Consider the following 19,346-nt stretch of genomic DNA (forward strand, 5'->3'; position numbering starts at 1 on the left):
CTAAAGATGCTACTCTTGTTCACATTTAGCCAAATGCCTGTTTAGCTGAGAGCTATCCCGGGATCCCCATAATGCTTGAATTGACTGAATTATCAGGTTTTTTTTACTCCCCAACTGCTGCTAAGTATACTCATCGGTGCTAATTGATTCCCTGTGACATTATTTTGGTACTGTGACGCCGTTCAGATCCAGCTGACCTCACATAGCTTCTAACACTCTTAATTCTCCTGTTCTTGAAGGCCAGAAATCAGTGTTTTCAATGAATCTCTATGAGAATACTTTTTTAAAAAAAAAGATGCATAGAAAACTCTGACTTCCGCCTCTGCAGATGCAGGACAGTCCCCTGGGGAAGAGGTCATGTTGGCTCCAGCAGGATTTTATCAGAGCACCAGAACAACATGGGAAAACAATCATCAGGGGTGAGTATACTTGTCAGCCTGCCGTCAGGGAGCCAAAAAATATATCATTTTCTTAATTTGAGATATTGCCCCTTTTTTCAACCATTTAAGGGACTGCTTCTAGAGTCATCCATTATTTATTATATACTGTATATTGTGGTGATTGTTACTGCAATGAAGAATTGAAAACATGATAATAAAAGTCAAAGGCAACACTAAAAGCAAACATGTAAAATAAATTCTAATAACCAAGGTCAAAGTAAAATGTTTCCTCAAAGCAAACACATCATCACATCATGTCGTGCGTGACTACACTGGAGTATAAACGTGAAAAGACTTTTCCTTACAGAGTGCTGGTACTGTTGGCTTTCTGCTATAAGATTCTCTGTGACAACAGCGTCCTTGCTAGTCTCACTGATTTGTTTCTTAATGTCCGACAGCTCCCGGCGTAATGAACGTCTCTCTACTTCTGCTGTATGTAGTCGCTTGGTGAACACAAGGATTTGTCTTTTCAAGACAGCCAAGCACTTCTATAAGGGAATGAGAGAACTAAAATTTAGGTGTGCAGTTTATAAAAGAAGCAGGATTAAAATGACAAGGTTCTGTTTTCTGCTGCTTAGTTGTTGTAACCTAGACACTGGCCAATATTGACTAAAAGTGTCCAATTCTTGGGCAGTGTAAACTTAGTTCAGGCTAATGAATAAATCTGTTTCGTTGTTAGATTGTCTAGTTTCAATTTTGACAAACTATTAGCTCGATCAAATTGTACCAGGATTTTGCACCAACATTTTAGCACATTGTGTTGCATCTTAAGCTACACTCCCTTACAACGAGGTCAGGCTCCTTTTTCAAAAGGACGCTGGTTGACCTCAGGGAGATCAACCAAAACACCGGAGAGACACCATAACGTGTCTCAACGTCAGTGTATTCTAGAAGGAAGGAACTACCAAGCCAAAGGCTCCTTTTTCAGACACAGTGGAAAAGTGCCAAAAGGTGAGCAAAGCAGTCAATGTGGTGCAGCTCACAAAAGACTGACAGTAAATCTGGGCCATTGTGTGCATCACCATTTTTCATCAATCTACACACATATTACTAAATAATTGACATGATTGAAACGAAGAAAGACTGATATGAATGGGGATCTGGATGCATGCAATGGCCCAGATTTATCAATATGAAAGCTAAACTGTCAATATGTGTCGAGACAAATCCCATTTCTTTCTGAGATAGATTGGTAAATCTGGCCCAATGGTTATACGACAAGAAACTAATACAACTACAACTACTACAGCATTGGCAATTGGCAATGTTGTCATGAGGACCTAAGACTTGTTGACGCATAGGCAATGACCTTAAAACTTTAAGTGTTGGTAACTCAGCAACATACCGAGCATTAAAACCTGTTTAAGGTTACAAACCCACTTGCCGGATCTGCAGCGAGTCTCCTTGCTGCGTTTTTGCAGCGAGACTCGCTGCAGATCCTGGCCCTATACTTTCAATAGCAGAGAAACTCGCAGCAGGGATGTACATCCCTGCTGCGATTTTGTCTGCAGCCCGCCCCATTAACCCCCCGGCCGCCGGACATTAAACATTACCGGGTCCCCGTTCCTGCTTGCTTCGGGGCTCCCGGTGTCTTCACGGCCCGCCCGGCCAATCAGTGCGCTGCGGCGGGGCAGCGCACTGATTGGCCGGGTGGAACGTGCCGGGAGCCGCCGAAGCAAGCAGGAGCGGAGACCTGGTAATGTATATCCTGCCTGCCCCCCTGCAGCCCCGCAGCCCCCGGCCGCACGATCGCCCCCAGCCCCGCAGCCCCCGGACGCACGATCGCCTGCAGCCCCCCAGCCCCACGATCGCCCGCAGCTCCGCAGCCCCTGGCCGCATGATCGCCCGCAGCCCCCGGCTGCACGATCGCCCGCTGGGGGCGATCGTGCGGCCGGGGGCTGCGATGCTGGGGGCGATCGTGCGGCCGGGGGCTGCAGTGCTGGGGGCGATCGTGCGGCCGGGGGCTGCGATGCTGGGGGCGATGGTGCGGCCGGGGGCTGCAGGGCTGGGGGCGATGGTGCGGCCGGGGGCTGCAGGGCTGGGGGCGATGGTGCGGCCGGGGGCTGCGGGCGATGGTGCGGTCGGGGGCTGCGGGGCTGCGAGTTTCTCTGCTATTGAAAGTATAGGGCCAGGATCTGCAGCGAGTCTCGCTGCAAAAACGCAGCAAGGAGACTCGCTGCAGATCCGGCAAGTGGGTTTGTAACCTAAAGAATTCTCAGGACAGGCCCTCAATATTTGATTGACCGGTTGCCAACACCAACCATCACCCCCACTGATCAGTTGTTCGGGCAAGCTGCCCAGATATATGCAATGCAAATAAGCCAAAAGCCTGAACTCTTTACACAGTGTTGTTAGTATTGGTGCGGGATACTGCAGCTCGGCTTCCAATAAAGTAAATAAAAGCTGAATTGCAGAACCCCAAATTCACTACTACACTATGTACAGAGCTGAGGCTTCAGGCTGATGCACACTGCGTATATATCCAGGTGCTGCAATTCGCCCAAACATCTGGTCTATGTGGGTGCTGGGTGTCAACATACGTCACTTGTAAAACATAACTGTTTTCAAGGTTGGCTTACCACAATGGGAGTTGTACTTGTAAGGTCCCTGGTTGATGTTTGGGTGTTGATTCTGTGAAGTCCACATGTCAGTCTATGAACAAGACTGTCAGGATCCACCTGAATGAAATATTTTTGTGGTTCTACAGACACCATGTTCAGCTTGCTCATCAGCTTAGAAAAACAGTTGCTGGCTGTGTCAATGAGCTGACTCTGTGTTCTAAAATCTGGGGCTACAAAAGGAGAAATTAAAACACATGAATCCTGCAGCCAATATGGCTCTTTCTAGAAGCTATAAGCAATATGGGGTAACACAATCAGCACCGTAGGGCATTAAGAAGCACATTTACCTTTCTGGTTTAAAATCCCAAGCAGTTCAGACATTGAGGTGAGAACAGCGGATAAGAGGTCAGTGCTGGTAATCCACTTCCAAGCTTCTTGACAATGTATCACCTCATCCAGTCGTTCTAGGTACAAACAATGTAATTACATCATAGTCATAATAATCATGTAACCATAGTCATATGTCCAAAAAGCCCATAAAGGTGAAAAACCTCCTTGAGATTAATTTAAGAAGAAGGACTTAAAGACAAAGCTCTAGACACCCAGTAAGGAACATAGATTTTATAAAACATGTTTACAGGGACTAGGCACTAAGTATTCACTACCTTTGACACCCTAATAGTCCTCAGTAGGACGTGCACTCACCACCTTATGTCCAAGATCATGTACACTATATACAAGCAGCAGAACTGCTAAAAAAAGGAAATTGTCAGCTAGAAAAGATGTCCCACACTGCCTACATGGCTACTTGGCTATGTAAGTAGAGAGACTATCCATAACTTTGTTTATTGTAAGGATGCAATCACCTAAAAAAATTTTTTATTGAAGCTACGAATAGTTATTGAGGCGTTCATGTGTATGGTAGGATAAGGGCAGAGAGCCAGTAGCCAAATAAACAAACATTTGGCAGATATTGTATGTATATAGGTACCTTTGAAAAGGGGCTAAATATAATAAAAAACATTGCCCATTAAACATTCTGCCAATATGGAATCTACAAGTTTCGATTTGGTTTTCTCTGCTATTTCACTGTACTGTTTCTCTTAATATATCACCCTGTCTCTGGTGGGCAGCAGCATCCCTGACTAATGGATATCAACACATTGCAAAAGTGTCATGCCTATATATGCATAACCACTATAGGCAAGGGTCAGTATACCAGAAGTGACCTATTCCAATAGTGGTACTGGCGGGTTGCTGCATGATCACCTGTTCTCTTTTCCTACATGCCGTTTAACTGTTTTTTACATATCCCAGAAAGCCCCTTTAAATTTATATCAGTATCATAACCATTTTACTTTTTCCATCTATTTCTAACAATGCCTTACTGAGTGTTTTGCTTTGTTGGCCGACACCAGGACAAACCAAAAGACTAGGTCCTTTATGCATAGATTCCATCCACATAAAAAGTGTCCTGCTGGATCTTCCAAGTTGCTGAAGCCGATTAGCTGCTAAAACCACTAGAACACCACGTCGAAACACATGCTTCATACACCTGGAATATTTTGGACTTCTCTTGGAATCATCTTCACCATCAGACAATGCTTGCACTAGATTCCGTATTTCTCTCTGAATATCTACATAAGTGTTCATTTGGTCTTGTAGGAAGTTTCTCTGTGTAGCTAAAGTGCAAGCTCTACTGTACAGTGGGTATAAAGCACCAGCCATAAGTGCACAGGCTGCAAGAAGGGACTTATGGTCCTTTTCTATGTTAAGAAGAAGATTTTTTATGTGAACATTTTCATGGGCCATCTGATCTTTGGTCTTTTCATAAATGGAAATCCTGTCTTTTGATCTTTCTGCTATTTTTTGATATTTCTGCAAAACAAATAACATAAAACAGCACTTTAAAAAGGAAGTAAAATCTGCTGAACATGCAGAATATTGTCATATTACACTCCACAGAATACATTTTGGTAGTGCTCAAAAATCTAAACAGGTTAGTTTGCCTGTTGATTTTTTTGCATGCAGTGGTAACGATATGTAACTGTGCAGTACAGGGCTTGTGCAGCCCTGCAGTTCTCAACACAGCCATATGACTCCTTACTGCTGTAAAATAATAATCATAATTATGTTATAGTTATTAAGCCTTTGGGGATCACAAGGACATAGGTGCCTGGTTCCCCATTACAGGGGAAGAAGTGATTATAATACTCCCGGGATAATAAAGAAGCAGCCGAGCAGAAAGATTTGTTTTAAGCAAGAAATAAATTTCCACTACGAATTATTAGGATAAGACAATGCAGGTAATGCCTTTCTTTATACCTGTGCCTTGAAGTTCATCTCCTTGAGGAGAGCAGAGTAATGTTGCTCTAAATCTCTAGTCTTTTTTTGCCAAGCATTCTGTTGTTCTTTCATTTGTTTATCGAGTCTGTCAAGTGAGTCTTCATGTTTTTTCTGTAGGTCTCTCAAAATGTCAGCCTTGTTCTTGCAAGCATATTCCAGATGAGATACCTTATAAGAAGCAGTATTGGAATAAAGAAAAAAAAAAACGAGCACATGTAGCATACTCTATACAAATTACAACTTCTACAGTTAACGTCTCATGTGTAAATGTGTTGCAAACTAGAGTTAACCATATAATACTAATTCTAAGTTGTATTAAAACTTACCCTATCATCAGTTTCATGCTGCCCAACAATGGGTAGTATTAGAGGTAATCTGTCACTAGGTGTATACTGCCTTAAAGTAAGACAGCATAATGCTGAACAGAACAGTGTATTTGTATTAGTCTTTGTGTTCAGCCAGTCTCCTGATGCAGGAGAATAGGCTTGGTCTCACACCACTCCCTTTGCCCTCTAGGTGTTGATTGACAGCTGTCTGCTTATAAACAGCATAGATAGAGAACTTCCAGTCAGCGGCCGATGGGCGGAGTGTACTGGTGCTCATGAATATCCGGGACTACCAAGCAAACACATAATGGAGAGGACTACCTATCGTCCATGCAGTGTCGGACTGGGGTATCTGGGGCCCACCAGAGGAAATGATCCTGGGGGACCACCAATGAAGAACTGGTGAGAAACAACATGTCAGTCAGTGTTCGTACAGGTTCTAAAGCTTTGGGCCCACCGGAGGATTCTCTGGTACTCTGGTGGACCAGTCATACACTGGGTCCATGTTATTCAGGAGGATATCTTTGGATCAGCTGCACATAATGTAAGTTATACACCATTCTGTTCAGCTTCTCAATCACTAGTTTATGCTACCCTTAGACAGGACAGCATAAACCTACTGACAGAGTCTCTTTCAGCAGTGGCAGGCTCCCTTTTGCACTCTGCAGCAAGGGAGCGTTAGAGACCCCAGCACATCAGGGGCTAGAGAACACCTGTTTGACACTTTGCACTAGAGAATAAAAGCATTTTCAACACTCTGGAAGCACAGACAGATATATGAAAGGTACAATGTGCTATCTAACAGTGTCAGCAGCTTGGAATGTGAATTGCAGCATATGAAGAATTATCCCCCACAGCTCTATTTATTCTATAAGGGGCCGCCACACACTACTGAGTGCTGAACTTGGAAATGTTTGTTGGCTCCACAGTGAATAAATGGTGCTGAGGCTGTGCACATGCAGTATGCTGCATTCATTCCACAACAACTTTTATTGGTGGAGATCACATGATCAGCTTTTTAACCCCTATCCTATGGATTTCAGACAAAATCACAGTTGTAATATGAGTCTGTTCCTGTTTTATGCTGCCTTTGGTTTAGGCAATATGAAGGAGATAAGTTCCCTTTAAAGTGACGCTGTACCCACAATCTGACCCCCCCAAACCGCTTATACCTTCAGATAGCCGCTTTTAATCCAAGACACAGCGCTGCCGGATAAAAAGTAGTTTTTAAAACAATAACTGCATCACCTGCCGAACGGACCCCAGAACAGGTCTTGGATTAAAAGCAGCTATCCAAAGGTACAAGTGGTTTGGAGGGACAGATTGTGGGTACAGAGTCACTTTAAACATGGACCTTGATAACTATACCTTTTCATTGGCTTGGTGAAGGTCTGAGATAACAGCATCTACATTCTCCTGCAATATAACACAGAGTTCTGTCCATGAGAAATCACCCATCATGCTCTCAGGTTCTTTTAGAAGGACACAACCTGCCACAAGGCGCTGGTATAGACCATGCAAGAAAGTTAACTTCTCCTGAAAAGAAAGGAAAACAATGCCTTGTGTTGTCAATATAAATTATATATAGCTATGCCAAATGTAATATTAACACAAATGAAACAAATACAAAATGTTGAAATAACAAACCCATGAGCTCAGCAGGAATCTCTGAGGGTATCAAATATAAGGGTGAATTCATAGGGGGCAGATTTATTGCATGCATCACATACAACCCATACAACCCCCGCCCGAATTCGAACGTTATCGTGCGAATTCGCATGATAATCGTTCCGTGTAAACGCAGCATAAGGGTCATATTAGACAGACAGATCAATAATATAAATGAACCAATAACGTTTACTGAGCTCCTGATGTTCTTTTGCCCTCTCCTTGCTTCCCAGAGCAGCTGCTGTAGCTCCAGTGCGAGTCTCTGAACTCTCAGGCCACTGGCTGGGACCGCCATGGTCAGTGATTGGCTGGATTGGCTACCGCAGCAGCTCCAGGAAGCGAGAAGAGGGCAGAAGAACACTGGTAGCATAGAGAGGTAATGTACACAGTTTTTTTTTTTTTACACAATCATCACCCGTCGGCCACGCATCCTTATTACATGTAACAATGCGTGGTCGGCAGAATTACGCTCCATGTAATAGGGTCCTAAGGGCTCTTTTACACAGGCCAATGTTATTTGTGGCCAATAATAATAAAAGCAGTGCATACTTACCATCCACCCTGCTTGTGATGTGGCATCTCTGACTCTCCTGTCCTTGGCTGCTGCTGTAACTTAAGATCCCACCCCCCTCAGAATGATTGACATCTACAGGAGACAGGGCCTGAAGGACAGGAAAGCTGGATGCCGGATCAGAAGCAGCAAGGAAGGTAAGTGTGCACTGCTTGTGATCTGGAAATAGGCAGCTCAAATATATATTGAAACCTTGGATTACAAGTAACTTGATCTGAGAACGTTTTGCAAGACAAGCTAACATTTTTGTTAAATTTGTAACTCGGTAAATGAGCAAGATTTAATACCGGCACCCCTGTGTCCCCATCCTGATACTATATGGGGTAGAAAGCCCTCTCATTTTAACACACTACTACCTGATTAACTCTGCCGGTGAACGGACACTTTCTGCGCTCACCTTCGCATCCCTCTGACCCTCGAATTAAGCCAATAACTGCTACAGGCAACCGGCACTAATTCCAGCTGGTACCTGCAGATTTGCAGCTACCTGGGGAGTTTTGTGTGGAGGGATAACATATTAACCTTTTCTTTAAAGATACAGTGTTCTTTATTGATACAGGAACACCTTACCTACCTTATTTTTGGGCAAAGGAACTAATAGTCTGCTTTTAAATTAGTTCTTACAGGAAAATTTACATTAATATAAAAGTGATTTAGATTACAAGCACATTCCCAGAACGAATTTTGCTCGTAATCCAAGGTTTTAGTGTATTCCTATCTGTGCTGTCACGGCTGCATGAACAATACAAGGACAGTTCATGCAACCCAGCTGCTCTAGCATATCTCCCTGTCTGAACAGGGCCATATGAACAATTCAGCAATCATTTGTAAAGCCTGGCAGCACGATTAATCAAGTTTTGTAAAGCCTCTGCAAACCAATGCTAATCTTGCTGATTACCAGTTATTTGCAGCCTCAAATCGAGGAGTGTGAAAAGTCCCACTGCCAATAATCCTCCCGTGTAGTAGCCCTTACTGCTTGGCTTTTGGAAATATAAGAAGAAACCTGTAAACTTTCCAGAGGCCTCTATATTATTGATAGTCATCCTCTCATACCTCAGCATCCTTCCGAACAGATTGAGTTATTTTTTGGATTGCTCGTTCAGACTCCAACGTTCTCAGTTTTTCAGTCTCCCAGGTATCACGTGCCTTCACTAGTTCTGTCTGAAGGCGAGCTATGTGGGAGTCTCTCTCAGCACAAGCAGCCCTCAGACTCTGTAACTCCTTTTCAGAAACCAGTTGTTCTGATCGAATGTTCTAAGAAAGAGAATTTGAAAAAACAAAACAAAACAAAAAAAAAAACATGGAGACAAAATGTATAAGTGATAAGCTTAACGTGTACCTATTGTTTAAATAGATTTGAAAAAAATCTGCATGGTTTCATTAGATTGTAGACTCTATCCTGAGGATAACTCAGGTAATACCCGGTTTTACCTATAGGCTAAAATATAACTTTTATTGTTCAGTTTAAAACAGAAAGAATTCACCTTAATGTGCAAATTTAAAAATATTGCTGCCTCTTATGCCACTGTATAATGGTGTCGGCCGACACTGTCCCTGTTAATGGTTGGTTTCCAGTATTGTCAGACTTGCACACTTCCCCAGCCGGGGTATTTGTGTGTAAAGAGTGCAATTCCTGTATGCTCCTATGCTGTTGGAGCTATACCCTGAGCCCAGCCGGGCAGGAATGCACTGTAACAGCTGCAAATAGAGGCCAAGTGGATCCATCGCCTGAAATCCCTGGCCCCCAAAGGTCTTAACGAAGGGTTCACGTACACACCATTTTTGTAAAACGTGAATTTATACATGTCAACTAGAGTGCATTTTAGATCGTCATGTCTATCACATCACAATCACTTATCCCCATACCTACAAACCTCCCGATGTGATCCAAAGTGGCCAAGTACAGTTGGAAGCCCTGGTTGACTTCACAAACAGAGGACCACTAGAAGGATCCCAATACCCCACCCCAACGGAACTCCAATTAGTTCAGGACAGAGTTTCCCATATTAGGAATTAAATAGCAGAATGAAAATAAGTGAAGATTCACCATTACTGACTCAGGCCGCCCACGAGTGACCCAATGACATATAACAATACTAATGATGAATCCTGGAACCAAAACAGAGTACCAACTAGAGACATCCTCACTATCTCTTCAAAACCAAGTGAAGAATACAATACACCATGGTTTCAGAACCAAGTGAAGAACACAACCTTGAACAACTCAGAAACTAAGTGCCGGGCCATGCGCAGTACCATACCTTGAGAAAGAAGTGTAAGTGCCAACTCATGCGCACTACAATCATGGACGAGAGCCACTGGACACTAAGTACTATGTCATGCGCACTTTGACTACGCGAACCAGCGGCAAAGTCGCTTGTCATGCGCACTTTAAGGCTGGGTTCACACACTGTATACTTCAGGCAGTATTTGGTCCTCAAGTCAGGTCCTCATAGCAACCAAAACCAGGAGTGGATTGAAAACACAGAAAGGCTCTGTTCACACAATGTTGAAATTGAGTGGATGGCCGTCATATAACGGTAAATAACTGCCATTATTTCAATATAACAGCCGTTGTTTTAAAATAACAGCAAAAATTTGCCATTAAATGACGGCCATCCACTCAATTACAACATTATGTGAACATAGCCTTTCTGTGTTTTCAATCCACTCCTGGTTTTGGTTGCTATACAGCCTCACAAATACAGCCTCAAATATACATAGTGTGAACCCAGCCTGACTACGCGAACCAGCGGCAAAGTCGCTTGTCATGCGCACATTGACTACGCGAACCAGTGGCTAAGTCCGCGCGCATGCGCTAGAAACGTCCCGACCGGTTTTCGAAAAGTTGCGCCAAAACATCATGACCATCATCAAGTTCCACCCTTTTCCCCTCCCACCTAGCCCCTACACCTATCACATCCACACACATGACGATCCACTGTGAGGTGGATGGAAACTAGAAAGCATATAAGGCAGCTTAACCCCGCCCACAGTACCGTGACTTTGAGAAAGCTGGAGTGTCCGGCGAAACATGTCAGTTACACGGACAGTATTTTAACTATTGCACCTCTAATAATGGCAATGGCTCCATGTATGTAGACCAGTAGAATTAGAAGGGAAGAGCGTATATATCAAATCGCTCAGGGCACAGCAGTACTCTACTGTTACAGTGCATTCCTGCCCGGCTGGGCTCAGGGTATAGCTCCAACAGCATAGGAGCATACAGGAATTGCACTCTTTACACACAAATACCCCGGCTGGGGAAGTGTGCAAGTCTGACAATACTGGAAACCAACCATTCCAGTATGTCGGCCGACACCATTATACAGTGGCATAAGAGGCAGCAATATTTTTAAATTTGCACATTAAGGTGAATTCTTTCTGTTTTAAACTGAACAATAAAAGTTACATTTTAGCCTATAGGTAAAACCGGGTATTACCTGAGTTATCCTCAGGATAGAGTCTACAATATTGTGTACCCCCTATTAGGTTGGGATCGATTGCCTGGTTTTATTAGATTAACACTTTAGACTGGTGAAAAGGTGTTTTTTTTGTACTCTCACTGCTGTTATTGAGCTCCTGAGAGCCCCCTCCATGATATACAGTTATACTGTGCCAGCATTGGACTGAACAGGCTGGCACGGTGCTGGGGGATGATTTACACAGTACACTTTTATAAATTGCATGTGAGGGGAGAAGGATGTACTACTGATGTACTACTGTTGCATAGTGCTATGCGACCACAAAAACAGCAGCACAGCAAGGAAGGGGTTACTGTAAGCAACAAACCGCAACTATGAAAGAGAAGCCTTGATCTACCTTTCATGGAAAGCACAGCAGCAGCACAACAATGAAGGATTACACTAAGCACTAACCTGCTGCTGTTGCTAAGGAGTAAGTTTGTATCTTTCTATATTATTCATGGATAGTGAGGATCACCTGTGAGAAATTATATTTTAAAAAAACGTTGGGGAAAAGGGGCTCTTAAGGCAACAAGTGCACTGCCCTTTGCTACACCATTCTTCACTGTATGAATACCCACTCAAAATACAGTAACTCGCCTACTACACTAGATACATCTTTGGACTAGTTGCATAGGTTTGCCATGCCATGTGTATAGTGCACTAAATCATGAGATTGTATAATTATCATTCTGCTACCTTTTGGCTAATGTAGGCTTAAATAAATAAGCAAACATTCTCTCATTGGACTTTCACTGGAAAGTTGGAAGATATTGGGGGGGGGGCAGGCACTGACTGCTCATAAACACTGGTACAAAGGAAGTGAGAAGCTGTGCACTTTCCACTTTTATCAGCTTTACCAGTCACAGAAGTTAGAGGTCCAAGTGCTGAGGCCACCACAGAGCTCCAGAATAAAATAAGAATAAAAGAATCTTGCAGTTCTCTGTTTATATTTTGTGCCAAAATGTCAAAACATTCTGAAATATCAAAATGTTTTAAGAGTAAAAGATTATCATGTGCGACATGTGCAGCTACTGGACATGATGGGGATATGCACCCGTCCCCTCCACATTTTAGAAAGCTTGTTTCCAAGAAGCAGAATCGCAGGAAGTGAGCACCAGGGAGCAGAATGTTTCATCTGTCTTCTGCTACCGAACAACCCTTTTAACTTTTCACATTACTCAGTCCTGAAACCCCCTGCTATTGTCAGTTATAGCCAGGGAGGGCACGCGGCTGCTCGCTTCTCTCCCTTTTCTGTTACAAGTCTATGGAGCCTGACTCCTGTAATCAGTGAGCTTAGGCAGCCAGCCCAAGATTTTAGCAGTTTTCTGGACTGAGACCCAGTGCGATCTTAACTTCTGATACTAATGCTTTAAAGGGAACCAATCACCTGAAAAATCGATATTAGGCCAATTATATGTGGTTATACACCCTCCAACACACTTTCCACATATGTATCTATAGCAGCTGCCCCTGCCCCACACACCCCAAAATCATACTTTGATCTTGTCCCTGCTGTATGCAAATTCCAGGAAGGTAGTCATGTGGGCGTTTCATCATTCCAAGTAGTCACATTCAGGCCGAGTAGTCACAGCCTCGGGGGGCGGGGTTTGGCTGTAATCACGCCTCTATGGGCGTCATTCTCAGCCCCCTGACACTGCATCATCATAGGGGGCTGGGACTGTGTAACTGAGATACAGCATAGTGGCTGCCTATTCCCCTGCACTGTGTATGTGTAAACTGTCCTCACACACACAGGCAGCTGCTGCTGCACACAGCCTCCCGGAATGGATGGTTCAACACCAGCTGCTGGCTGCAGAATCATCCAGGGAGGCCCTTATCCCCCCTCCCCTCCAGCAGTTACTATGTGTGGCCCCCTCCGCTCTCTCCCGTGTGCTTCTGGTGCCGCTCTGTCTCTTATGCTAGAAAGGGAGATGGGAGATAAGGAGTGCGGCACCGACGGCAAGAGGAGGAGAGGGGAGAGGGAGGGGGGCTGCTGCTGTCACAGGGAGATGGAGTCACACGGAGAACATGAAGAGAGAGAGGAGGGGAGGGGGGATAAGGGCCTCCCTGAATGATTCTGCTGGTGTAGAACCATCCATTCCGGGAGGCTGTGTGCAGCAGCAGCTGCCTGTGTGAGAGGACAGGTCACACATATAAAGTGCAGGGGAGTAGGCAGCCACTATGCTGTATCTTAGCTACACAGTCCCAGCCCCGCCCCCTATGATGATGCAGTAACAGGGGCTGTGTATGCCGCCCATAGAGGCGTGATTACAGCCAGAAGGGGTATAAGCACATATTATTGCCTTCATATCGATTTTTTTGATAATTGGTTCCCTTTAAAAATGCATCAGGTCATGTTTCAATTGGGAGTTATAGCCGCATGTGGCCACTTGCTTCACTGCCTGGCCGAACGAGTGATCCTGGACATAGCAGGTGTTAAACTTCATTATAAGTCTATGGAGCCTGACTCCTGTTATCAGCTGGATTCCTGCTGAACTTGGTTAATATAAATGGTGGCACCGCTTTAAGCTCTTTCAACTGATGTTAAAGGTAATCGGTGGTAACTCCCAATGTTTCTACTGAATCCATAGAGTAATAATGTTCAGATAAGGAAATAAAATAGATGATAGCATATATAAATACCTCAAGGTTTTTCCGCAGGGTGTTTATGATCTGTTTGGAAGATTCTAGTTCTTCTTTAATCTCGGCACAGACATGTTTTTTTGTCTCTAGCTGTTCAAAAAAATTTCAAAGGGAAAAAAATGTTTATTAGTATATCACTTGGTTTAGAATGGAGAGGCCACTGTGCATTCGCACGGTGGACACATGAGAACAGAGGCCCCTGTTATCTTGTGTTAGAATGGTTTGCTGTGGTTCTCTCCCTCTGCCCTATTTGTTTTGCAGGTGATGGTCTATTGGTACCGGGTCTGATGGACGGCGGTGAGTAATGACGTCACCACCAAAAGATGTTAATAGCAGTTGCTGGGCAAATCAAGGTCATCATGGTGATTTATGGACAGCACGGATTGGTCGGATATTGAGCGCGAAAAGAGCAAGTATATAACTTGCATTCTGTGACTAGCAGCTCAATTCAGTTACCTCACCTTTCCCAGCGCCCCGCCCCCCCCCCTACCCTTTTATAGATCCCAAGGGATTGTCACAGTGTTTTATTAGTGGGTGTGGTCACAGAGTAGTCTCTGTGGACTTGTTTATTTTATGGACATTAAGTTATTATATTGATATATTTATGAATAAATAATATTTATTTGATGGTTATAATAAAGTAAGCCATAATAAAACACTGTGGCCTTGTTTTACCAATTTAATTTGTTGTCGTTATTTATTTGTATCATTATATTAAGGAATGAATTGTAAGTGGGCCTTCTGGTTTCATGACAATGTTTTTCCAAAACCATTTACAGAATTGTTTGGATTATAACATGATCTTGGCGATCTTAACAGTAAAACACAAAGCCCCATTATTTCAACACTGTGTTGATACTTTAGAAGAGGTCTGTCATTTTAGCTTAATAGGTCCTTGCCACCAGGAGGTGACACTAGGCAGAAAGAAAGTTGTTGGCTCCGGCTAAGCAGTTTATAACCCTTCTACCCAACAGTTTGTGCACAAGGCAGGAGGAAGGCAGTCAAAGAAAAGCAAGAGACATCAACAGCAGCCAAAGCCCAAAAAGAGAAAACAATTACAAACACACTCTGGTTTAGAGCTAACTAAAAGAGGACAATGGATCCAAAAAGAGAAGGATTTTAAACAGAGTACTGAATTCCATTTTTTTTATCATTGATGACAGCTTGAAGCACCCTGTGGCCCAAAGTGACGTCTGGAAAAGTCATAGCATGGATCTGGTAAAATTTGTGTATTAAAGGTGTGCACTGAGTACCAGATGGCAGTCTTGCAGACCTGGGACACAGATGTCTAAAGATGTATTGCCCAGGAAGACCCAGTGGGCCAGGTAGAATGAGCCATGAACCAGGGGGCACCATTGGCTTAGACCTCAGATGGCAGACCTACATGGCAGATACTACCTATTGGGGAGCCTACTTGCAGAGAGGCCTAACTACCATATACATGCATACAGGGGGCCTAACTACTAAATGGAGGCACAAAGGGCACCTATAGTATATAGAAAAACAATCACTGATCTTGGGAAGACCAGCTAAAGAAGACACTGTGATACAGTGTTTTGAGACTCATTAATGAGGCGCCACAGACTCTGTTGCATATTATAAAACATGGGTGCAAAGAGGGCCCAAACTACAAAAGAGGCTAAGTTGCGCCTAACTACTATATGGAGGCATAGAGAGGGCCTAAATACTTCATGTAAGGCACAGAGAGCGCCTTTTATATATAAAGCCATACAGTGGCCTAACTACTATATGAAAGCTCAGAGAGGCCTAATGTCTATATGGGAGACACAAAGGGGTTTAACTACTATGTATTAAGGGACAGACGAGCCCAAGTACTATACAGTAATATGCACAGAGAAGCCCAACTACTATATGGGGTAGAGAGAGGGTGTTTACTACTATATGAAGGTACAATGGAGGCCTAACTACTATATGAGGGCACAGAAAAGCCTAATTACTATATGAAAGCACACAGAAGGCCTATCTTCTAAATAAAGACACAGAGGGGGCCTAAGTACTATTTGAGGGCTCACATTGGGACTAAATAATACATGAGGCAACCTCTGCTTGCTGTGTCTGCGGGGTGGTGCAGCCCTGGCCCTGGGGGCTTGGTCCTGCAACATTGGGGTCGCTGGACCGTTAGGTTGCCCGCCCTGTGGGCGCTGGCTTTGCGGTGGTGGTGGTGGTGGTGAACGACCGACACCGCACCATTGTTACAGAAGGAACTCCTGCTTATCAGAAAACCTACACGTGGTACATAAGGCAACATGGTTTGGTCAAATTATATACTAACTTCTGAGGTTTGTTTTTTATGTAGCTGAAAAGTTTTAGTATCAAACATGTGTGAGATGCACAGCCAGTTTCTTGTTCTCCAGGCTTATACACATGGGGTTTTGTATGTTTGATAAATCTGCCCCTATGTATTCTGATCTTCCCTATGGCATCCAGTGTATGATGTACATAACCTTCAACGGAAAAGGCTACAACCTTTCAGTGCATGCTGGGGGTTGTAGCTGCAAACACAACAACGCCCAGCATTTATTAACAGTCTACATCCTTTAAAAGATATGCTGGGATTTGAAGTAAAATTACCAGCCAATTCATTTGATAACCACCAGCAATGTAGAAAGATGTAGTGATAGACCTTTAGGGCTGATTGATGTACTGGTCCTAAAAGCTTGTAAAGCACAGATTGCAGCCACTAGGAGCCTCTACACAACCATCAGTTCACCTTCTTATGTTACCATTTATTAAAGGATTGTCCTCTCAGTATCTCCAACTTACAGCATATCCTGAGTGCTTCATACGACATTCTAAGAGTTTTTGTTCAACTAAAAGATTGTTATTGACATAGCAGTTGTGGACACAGATACAAATAAATCCAGAATAGAACCAGGTTAGATTCCTACTGGTTCTTCATATGTGGGCCCACAGGATTAGTTACCCTGGTGGACCCTAGGTAGCCCAGTCTAACACTGTATCCGAGCAATTTATTCATTAAGCAGGAAAAAAAAAAGCTACATTTTGAATGCAGCTAATACTAAATAAGCAAAAATACCAGGGTTCAAAATGTGACTAAACCTGTAAATGAACTCATTTAATCCAGCACTTTAGGCCATGTCGGAAGGAAAATCGATGACAGCAGTGATTTCTTTTTCTTGTACTGGAAAGCTGTCAAGTCTCAATTCCCAGACCCCAGACCTTTGATATAAGCTGGAGAAAAAAAAAAAACCTACAGCAGGCCAGAGGCGAGTTGTTTGGAGCCAAAAAGTGGCAGCGTTACCTCATTAGACGTGCTTTCCAGCTTGTTCTGGTAATCTGTCAAGGTATGTCTCAGAGCCTCAAGAACAGCCGGTCCAGCAGCTTTATCTTTATCACTGTATGTCCCTGGAGAATACAAGTACAATGATAAGACATGGACAAAGAGTCACAGAAGGTTATTAAAAACATGGAGAGAAAAAAAAAATCTAAATCCTGTGATTTTTTTTTTGCTATATGAGATATTAATCAGATTAGACATAGTTAAAATAATAGTACACTGTAAGCACAATTGTAAATGATCAACTAAATAAAGCAACACATTCTGCCTTTTACCTTATACATTACCTTGTACTTGCATACTTTTTTTTTTTTTTTTTAAGCACAGAAGTGAAATCAATAATATAGCAATAATACACTGTTAAAGCAAATAGTGCAAACTCTGGTCCACAACAATAAGGACCAAAAAATACAAACAAAGATCCAACATGGATCTGAATACAGTCATCACGTAAAGAACACAATAGGTAGGTTAGATAGTAATTTTGTGTTCTGAAGTAGCTGTAAGTGGGGAGCTACACCAGAGACCCCATACTTTGGAGAATTTTTGGGGGCATTTCCTGTGAGTAAATACTACTTTCTCAAAGTCCACCGTCCTATTAACTAAAGGGAGCCAAGTAGGTAATCTGGGGGGACGTTTAACAATCCAGCGCAAGGCAATAGCCTTGCGAGGCAAAAACAGGGATTCCCTCATAAAAATGCGAGTATGATGTGGCCATAACTCTTCATCCATAATGCCCAGGAGGCATATAGCAGGATCATGAGTGATGGGTTTCTGAAGAACTTCAGATAGCATGGTAATCATTTCCCCCAAAAAGTAGTGATCCGAGGGCAGGCCCAGATCATGTGCCAGAGTACTTGCATACTTTATTTCCCAGATTTTCCTTTAATATTAGGTGCATTCATTTACCTTTTTATTAACCTTGTAAGCATTCAAAAGTAATAAAAAATTAGGTAGGAAAAATATTAAAGTGTACACCTAGGGGGACATTAAATGGTGGAGATGCCATTTTGTGGCACAGATGGGCCTAATGTGCATAAATACACTAACAAATGCTTGTTTTGCGAATATTTTAATTACACTGGGCCCTCTTGCAGCACTTTTGCCAGTGGTGCTAGGATGGGGTCGATGGGTCGATGCAAAAGCGGACGGTTATGAATCCATTATCCCCTTAGTTGTGGAATTACAGACATGTGTGAATAGGGTCTTTGTACACGCCAGACTTCAGCATTTAGGCAATTACAAAACTCATAGTTTTGAGACAACATTGAAATATTTTACATTTACACACAAAAGATAATTCTTAACAAATGTCAAAATGTAATATTAAGCAGGATAAAGATGTGAAAGAGAAATGCTCTTGTTAAATCTTTAGTGTCCTACATAACCTTTATGAATCCACGACCTTACAAGAGCTGTACAATTTGGCTCAGTCCCATGAAAACATCTGTTCCCTTTGCAGGTACATTGAGAAGACCTTTTTCTCTGTTGGATTCAATGTCTAACCTGTGTGCCCTTTCCTGATGGTTCTCCCAAATCATACAACTTGTAAATCAACATATAGACTGACAACAGCAGGTTCTCTTCCTCTTAGCCTTTCCTGGGCAGTCAGAGTAGTGGACTGCTGTGAGGACTACTTCCATCATGTCATCAAATGAGAAAGTGTGGGGAAGGTGCCTGAAGGAGACATCTGTACAATTCCCACAATGGAGTCACTTTAAAATTCTGACAGATGCATCTGTCACACTGGACCTTCAACTAACCTGATAGACGATGGTTTGGCGTATTAAAGCTTTCCACCAATGTCTGTAGTTCTCTCACATTACATTCATAAGCCTCTTCTAAGGATAGGTGGTGCTTTTTACTCTGGTTGACAGAAAGAAAGGAATTACATTGTATAATTAAATATAAAACGATACTATCTTTAATACATGTGACAGCATTAATAAAGTGTCAAAAACAAAACAAACAAAAAACACACAACTGTTTAGACGACAATTAAAAC

The 19,346-nt window shown here is 43.0% G+C and overlaps 1 protein-coding gene across 1 annotated transcript in view; it reads right to left on the reverse strand.

Annotated features, from left to right (window-relative positions):
• Positions 1-19,346, reverse strand: part of CCDC171 (coiled-coil domain containing 171) — a 69,101-nt gene that overhangs the window by 14,858 nt on the left and 34,897 nt on the right. The window contains exons 10-19 of the mRNA XM_069962079.1: positions 19,105-19,207; positions 17,306-17,409; positions 14,023-14,112; positions 8,966-9,166; positions 7,042-7,209; positions 5,327-5,515; positions 4,390-4,879; positions 3,349-3,465; positions 3,020-3,231; positions 746-928 (exon numbers count right to left, since the gene is read on the reverse strand). Of these exons, the coding sequence (XP_069818180.1) occupies positions 746-928; positions 3,020-3,231; positions 3,349-3,465; positions 4,390-4,879; positions 5,327-5,515; positions 7,042-7,209; positions 8,966-9,166; positions 14,023-14,112; positions 17,306-17,409; positions 19,105-19,207 (1,857 nt within the window). The remainder of the gene's footprint in view (positions 1-745; positions 929-3,019; positions 3,232-3,348; positions 3,466-4,389; positions 4,880-5,326; positions 5,516-7,041; positions 7,210-8,965; positions 9,167-14,022; positions 14,113-17,305; positions 17,410-19,104; positions 19,208-19,346) is intronic.

The sequence above is a fragment of the Dendropsophus ebraccatus genome, chromosome 3, assembly GCF_027789765.1.
Source record: "Dendropsophus ebraccatus isolate aDenEbr1 chromosome 3, aDenEbr1.pat, whole genome shotgun sequence".
Lineage (NCBI taxonomy): Eukaryota > Metazoa > Chordata > Amphibia > Anura > Hylidae > Dendropsophus > Dendropsophus ebraccatus.